The sequence below is a fragment of the Corylus avellana genome, chromosome ca7 (assembly GCF_901000735.1).
Source record: "Corylus avellana chromosome ca7, CavTom2PMs-1.0".
In the NCBI taxonomy this organism is placed as follows: Eukaryota; Viridiplantae; Streptophyta; class Magnoliopsida; order Fagales; family Betulaceae; genus Corylus; species Corylus avellana.
In genome coordinates this window covers 9,910,221-9,917,585 of record NC_081547.1, presented here as the reverse complement: position 1 = coordinate 9,917,585, position 7,365 = coordinate 9,910,221, and the positions used below count along the sequence as shown (strand labels likewise).

Below are 7,365 nucleotides of genomic sequence, written 5' to 3'. Positions count from 1 at the left end.
CTCATTCTAGTGACCCTGCAAGAGGATAAAAACCTACTTTAACATAAAAAAAAAAACAAAAACACAATCACAACCACAACCACAAACACAAACACAAACATAACATTTATTTATTGTAAAACTCCAACAATCAGTGAAAAGGGAACCTTTAACAGCATCCTAATTGATATCCTTAAAGTTACACAAAAACCATTTTACACTTCCATACTCTACATGACAATAATACAAAATCATTTTTGAAACAGGGGAATACTACACACAAAAAATTGGCACTAAGGGCACAAAAAAAAGTGACACTAATACTACACAAAACATTTTTCAAACTAAAGTTACAACCCAAACTCAAAACACATGTAGTAGTAATCACAAAATTTCTCAGAACTCACGGGCGGAGGACTGATTTTTTCAAATTCCCTCGGGGCCGGAGCAGTGGTGGTGAATCGTCGGAGTAGTCTGGCGGCGTGGGCTTGGTGGAGCTGGGCGTGGGCGGAGCTGGGTGGTTGGTTGGTGCCAAGCTGAGCGGCGTGGGCTTCGCGGGAGGTGGCGGCGTGGGCTTCGCGGGGAGGGGGCAGCGTGAAACCAACGTGAAACCAAGCTTCTCGGTGAAGCTTGGTGTTTGGGTCTTTTTCTTTTTTTTTTAGCAGCAGCTATGTGGGTTATTATCATGTAAAACCAAGTTTATTTTATATGTTGAAACAAAATGAGGTGGCAGCATTTGAGTGGAAGGCAGCATTTATTTTCTGCCTTGACCGTATAGCAGCAGCACTCTTTTTAATCTATTTGTTGGCGCTTTTTTTTTAATTTTTTTTTTTTAATTTTTTATCTTTCTCACTTATAAGGATAGAAATTTTTTGAGATTAATAAAGATGATTACCCTAAACTTTGAGATTTGAAGATGATTTGATGAGATTGAATCATCCTAAATTAAGGGATTTGATTAGGATTATATTGGATTCAAATCATTTGTAAGTTTTATAAATTGCGTCATTTGTATTGTGAACTTATCAAAAAAAGATGTAGCTTAAAAGACTTTAACTTGTGGACTTATGTCATAAGTTGAAGGAAAATGATAAATGTTCTCCTGATCTTAAGTATATATTATTTTATAAAATATTGAGATCAAGCCTTGCGAAAGGATCATCTTTTTAGAAGGATCACTATAACTAACTGGATATTCTTCAGTTTATTTTTTTAATTCGGTAAGGCTCTTTTAATAAAAAATTTGGTATCCTTAACATTTCTCTTTCAAATAAAATGAAGAAGATCTTATCTCAAGCCGGACCTCTTTACCCAATCAAGACGTACATATGTTTTAAAGTCTCAACCCTCTTCGAAAAATAGGAAAATAAAAAAAAAAAAAAATAAAAAAGAAAAAAGAAAAAGAAAAAGAGAATGTGGCACCAAAAAGAGGCCCATAAATCGTAATAAATAGCTTCCTTCTTGAAATGGACTGCACATCTTGGGCATAAATCCCATTAGAGACAACCTGGGTGAACAATGCACATAGACATTATTGCTCTGTGGTCGCTTTTAAGTTCACAGACACGTGTCCTTCCTCAAAGTTTGTCTCATGAAAAATCCACTTGTTGTCCTCATGTGGGCACCCCAAGTGTTCTCTCTGTTAAACCACTTTTTAATATTCAATACTCCGTTTGTTTGGTAGCGAAAAAGATTTTTACCAATTTTCCTGGATGATATAAATGTACAATCAATACAAATTTTATTAAAAAAAAATTTATTTCAAACCTACTTTAATATGAGGCGGCATACCGTTTGGCGAAGATGGCTATCTTAAATGCCAGCGATAAAGTATGGAGAGAGAAAATTCTAGATTATATCAGTGATATTGTGTTGAAGGAGCAATTAATTCTATCTTCTTGATTGTTGTTGGACTTTTTCTCCATCTTCTGATCTTTTATCAATAATAACGCAACAAGTTTTTTTTTTTAAAAAAAAGTGACAAGTATTATTTAATATTTTTAAGTTTTTAAAAAATTAATGTAGAATGACAAATAACTGTTAAAGGATTCGAAAATAACAGCATGCATGCTGTAGTTTAATCAACGGTTAAAGATTAAATTTTTTAAAATCTCTTTTAATTTTCTCTCTCTTATTAAAAGTTTTTAAAAGTAAGTCAACTTTAATATTTAATCTTGACCGTTGATTAAACTATAGCGTATATATTGTATTTTAATAACAGCATGTAAGCCAGATCCACTGTTAAATTATTAAAAAAAACATGTAAGAGATGATTCTTGCCACATATTATACTAGGTTGAAGGACATTTTTTCAAAGCCAATTAAAAGAAAATTTGTGTCTATGTACAATTTTCTCTTATTCCTCCAATTTTCGATATTATTTTGTATTAGCAAATACAAAAAAAAAAAAAAAATTCTCATCATTATTATTTTATTATTATTATTATTAATGAACATATTAAGGGGTTCTAAAAATATAAGACCACAACAACAAAAAATTAGACATTGGTTAAAAAAAAAACAAGAAATTAAAAAAAAAACAATTAGACATTGAAAAAAAGATTTTTTTATTTTATCTAATAAATAAAAATATAAGAAACGATTGGTAGCTTCTTTTATTTTTCTTCTGAATTAAACAAAGAATTGACGTCAATATTTTTGGGTCCTCTCCCTTTCCCACCCTTCCTACGTTTTCTATTCTTCCGTTTTTCCTCGCCAGCGCAGTCTAAAAAGCTTTCAATGATGTAAGAGAATCATGATCACATGTATACGTGTCCCCGAAAGGAGTGCATGGTAAAAAGCATCTGCACACCCAACTCTCTCTCTCTCTCTCTTCGCAGCCTAATCCACACCCGGAAACAAAGGGAAAAAAAAATCTAGGAAAGAGGCTCTCAGTGGCCAGATTTTCAGGTTCCGAACTGGTACGCACCCTCAATTATGTTTTCCTAGTTCATATGTGATTTTTTCCTTTGTTAGGAGGGAATCAGATCATGTTGTAGCATACCCAGATAATTGTTTAATTCTATATGTGAGTTTGATGGTTATTGATGATTTGGGGCTGGGTGTGTTAATTGGAAGAAGAAGAAGAAGAAAGGTTAAAAAAAACCCATATTTCAAGAGAGGCTGAGATGGGTTGCCTTAGATCCAGGAAACCCAAGTTTTATGAGTACAAGGGATCACCTTTTTAGGGTATTCCTGTGATTATCCGGGGTGGTTTCCTTTTTCCTAGGTTGTTTCCCCTGAACTGTTTGCCTTTTTCTTCTTGGTTTTTTAGATAAAGATCGGATTTTGGTCATTTTCATGTGCGTGTTATTTAGGGGTCGGTGGTCTGGATAGGATTGATGAATTCTGTGGCCAGTTGTGTGCCAGAACGAAAAGAATTTGGTAAGCTTTAGAGTCTTTGAGACGCTCAAAGTGCTTGTGAATGGTTGGAGTATTTAAAATATGAAGATTAGATCCATTGCTCCCCAACAGATCTGATAATCCTGTTTTATTCTGCACATGTTAGCCCATACCCATAATTAAGTTTGTCTTGGTGGTGTGATTTGTGTTCTCAATATAACTGTAGCTGTAAAAAGTCTCGTGGTCATTGAATTCATATGAAAGAGGTACTTCTTGATACATTCAAACCTTGTCCCAAGTTGGTTTGTTGAAGGAGATAGATATAGGGGATGAAAAGTAACAAGTTATGCGAGTGCGTAGAGATTGAAAGGTAACTAGTACGCACACAGAGAGAGTTGATGGAAGAGATGTCTCAGGCAGTTTCCCTGACTGTTAGTTTAGGTAATTCTATGTGTGATAGTTCTGGAGTGGCAACCCATGTAGAAATTACACGGCTCAAGCTGGTAACAGACACAACAAATTTGTTGTCGGATCCTTCTAAGGTGGTGTGTGCAGAGTCTGTTTCTAGTGGCTATGGGTGTTGCAACGATGCTAAGAGCGAAGTTAACATGGTAACCATGTCAGCACCAGAAGGCAATAGTGAAGGGGGAGCTGACTTGTTGGGGATGTTTCCCAAAAATGGAAACAGTTCAATTGCTAACGATGCTGTTATGCTGGAAAGTGAGGAAGATGAAATCTTGTCTGTTGCAGATGGTACTAATAGGATTATTAGTGGGGAGTTGTTAACTTTGGATGTAGGGTCTGAAATAAGCTTGCCAGATATTGCGGATGGTCATGCTCAGATTGTTGCTAAGGCTATTATCTTGGTGGAATCAAGTATAGGGCAGGTGCCTTCTGGTGAACTCATTGTGGCCGCTGTGAGCCCAGACTCAGAGATATCTAGTAAATCTGAGTTAAAGGCCTCTACAGTGGTTTTCCAGTCACATGTGGAGAAGAGTGTCAGTAAAGGAGGCGGCCGGAGTGTTTTTGAGCTGGACTGTATTCCCCTTTGGGGTTCTGTATCTATTTGTGGAAAAAGACCAGAAATGGAAGATGCCATTGCAGCTGTTCCTCGATTTATGAAAATTCCAATCAAAATGCTTATTGGAGATCGTGTGATAGATGGAATGAACCAGAGTTTGACCCACGTAACTAGTCATTTTTTTGCTGTTTATGATGGCCACGGGGGCTCTCAGGTACATCTTTATTCCCAAATGTTTATTGTTTCCTTCGTGTTGGTTTGTATTTTGTTTGCTCAATGGGATGTGTGATCATTCTGACGCAACTCTCGGAAACAGGATTATTTATTGATTCTTACATATAACGTTATTTATGTAGCCCGATTTTATACTTTAGAGTCAAGATCTAGAAGTTGTTGATTTTGCAAAAGTTTCCTCTTTGAATGTTTGTACTTAAAGCTGTTATAAACGAAACTAATGACAACAAATGCTTCTTTTTCTGTTGGGTGAGCAATTCTTGGATTAAGAATATGTTAGCTTCATTGGAAGGGTTCTACTTGTGCAGGTTGCAAACTATTGTCGTGAGCGCATCCATTTGGCTTTGGCTGAGGTGATTGGAGTCACTAAAGACAATTTAAATAATGGAAGAATGGAGGCAAATCAGCAGCTGCAGTGGGAGAAAGCCTTCACTAGTTGCTTTCACAAGGTTGATGATGAGGTTGGAGGAAATGTTGGTAGAAGCGATAATGAAAGCAATGGGGATGCTTCTGAGCCTGTTGCACCAGAAACTGTTGGGTCAACAGCTGTGGTTGCATTAATCTGTTCATCCCATATTATAGTTTCAAACTGTGGTGATTCAAGAGCAGTCCTATGTCGTGGCAAAGAAGCCATGGCATTATCAATTGATCATAAAGTAGGGCATGTGTTTTTATTCGGTTATCTGTACACGTTTATGGAAAGCTCTCTCCCATGGAAACTAATCTTCTTTCATACTTTTATTTTATTTTTCCCAGCCAAACAGAGAAGATGAGTACGCAAGGATTGAAGCATCTGGAGGCAAGGTCATCCAGTGGAATGGTCACCGTGTTCTTGGAGTTCTTGCAATGTCAAGGTCCATTGGTATGTCTACCTTTTACCTGCCCTTATCACCTTTGTATGTATCATGTGTTTTCTAAATATGAAGCGTCCCCAACACAAACACAAAAAAAAAGTGTTAATGTTGATAAGTGTTTTTGGATGTCTAAAATCCTAATGATTTGAACCCTACCCGGGAACTTCATTTCTTAACTAGTTAATTTGCAAAGTTGTATGTTAGTTGCGTTTAAAAGAAACAGACATTTCACGATATCGATATCGATATGGTTTTGTTTTGTTTGTTATTTTGTGGATGACTTAATATTGAGCTCCTAACCAAATTGTGTATTCAAAAGCTCTACAACTTAATGGTTTGATCATTTCCATTGGACATCGAAATATCCCCCTGGGATTTTATTTAGTGTATTGCCCTGGCTTTTGTGATTCTATGGTCATAGACAATGAATAAGTACAAAATGTACTTAATCTTGATTAATTTGTCAAAACAAGATGAGTTGTGATCGGTTGAGTACCATACTTTGAAATGACTCTGAAAATGAAATGAACAAAAAGCTAAAATCTTTACTTTCTTTTCTCTGTAACGTACAGGTGATAGATATTTGAAACCATGGATTATTCCAGAACCAGAAGTCATGTTTCTTCCACGAGCAAGAGATGATGAATGCCTTATTCTAGCCAGCGATGGGTTGTGGGATGTGATGTCGAATGAGGAAGCTTGTGAAGTGGCTCGAAGGCGGATTTTGCTTTGGCACAAAAAGAATGGGGTTGCATCTCTTGTGGAAAGAGGCACAGGAATTGATCCTGCAGCGCAAGCAGCAGCAGATTACCTTTCAATGCTTGCCCTCCAGAAGGGAAGCAAGGATAACATCTCTGTGATTGTGGTGGACTTGAAAGCTCAAAGGAAGTTTAAGAGCAAGCCTTAGTAGAGAAGCTTCACCATGGATCCTGCCAAGTGTATTCCCAATGTATTAGAGAGACTACATCTTAATAGATAGCACGGTCCATTCGTTTTTTTATCTTATGGGCTTAATGTGTGTACAAGTAAAGAAATTTGTATGTACTATATAGCAACTATTATGGAATGTCACATCTATGTCGTAGTATGCATCTCGTCGTCAAGTAGCGCATCTTTTCGAGTAGTTTTAGTTACGGAAATAAACTTGAGCGAGCGGCTGCAGCTGTTTGTGTAGAGGGAGAAATATACAGTTTTCTCACTGCCCAAAAGGTTGGTTCTGGGAGGATAACCGTGAGGACTTATCTTTTACCCCTTATGGTGTGCTAAATATCATATGGGGCTTTTGGGTCTTCAATTGGCGGTCCAAGGAAATTAAGGTTTGACTTTGTGGGATTATTGTTGAAGGAACTCAGCCGACCAACTCTATTTTTAGGGAATTTATTAGTAGCCTGAAAACGAGGCTAAGAGGTAGGAATCGTGGATCAGTTGGCTGATGACACAGCATGTTGTGAGTTGGTATTGTAATTTGTGTCAACCATTTTAACGGTGGATTTAGCACTTCCCAATTTTTTAAACAATCTTCATCATCGTTTTGCTACAATAATAAGCCATTGTCACCAATGCATACGGTACCACTAATAATAACAAAGGTAATGAAGGTCAATAGGATGATTATAATTATACCAAGGAAAAAATGTTCTCCCAAAAGATCACTTTTGATCAAATTAATTGCTTTGTGAGCATTCTTAGACTCTTAGAGCATGTTTGGGATTACATTTGAGAAATAAAGCTTTTAAGTCAAAAAAATATTTTTTTGGTAAAAATATTATTTTTAAACTTTTGTCAAAAATGTGTTTCGACCATTTTTAGAGAAAAAAAATCAAAAGTACTTTTGAAATTTTTTACTAAACATGACAAGTTTTGTTTGACACGATTTTTTAAGTACTAAAAATACTTTTTAAACTCTCTAACGCAAACCCTAGCTCAAACCCAAAC

The 7,365-nt window shown here is 36.3% G+C and overlaps 1 protein-coding gene across 1 annotated transcript; it reads left to right on the top strand.

The window, feature by feature from the left end:
* Positions 1-2,717: 2,717 nt before the first annotated feature.
* LOC132186399 (protein phosphatase 2C 16-like) lies at positions 2,718-6,517 on the top strand. The gene is made up of 4 exons (XM_059600361.1): positions 2,718-4,556; positions 4,885-5,232; positions 5,333-5,438; positions 6,003-6,517. Exons 1-4 carry the CDS (start codon positions 3,720-3,722, stop codon positions 6,335-6,337), a joined length of 1,626 nt encoding a protein of 541 aa, XP_059456344.1. The 5' UTR covers positions 2,718-3,719; the 3' UTR covers positions 6,338-6,517.
* Positions 6,518-7,365: the final 848 nt, after the last annotated feature.

Coding starts and splice junctions, on each gene's coding strand:
- LOC132186399 (XM_059600361.1), top strand. CDS start 3,720: ATGGAAGAGATGTCTCAGGCAGTTTCCCTGACTGTTAGTTTAGGTAAT. Junction 5,233..5,332: donor CATTATCAATTGATCATAAA/GTAGGGCATGTG, acceptor TATTTTTCCCAG/CCAAACAGAGAAGATGAGTA. Junction 5,439..6,002: donor TGCAATGTCAAGGTCCATTG/GTATGTCTACCT, acceptor TGTAACGTACAG/GTGATAGATATTTGAAACCA.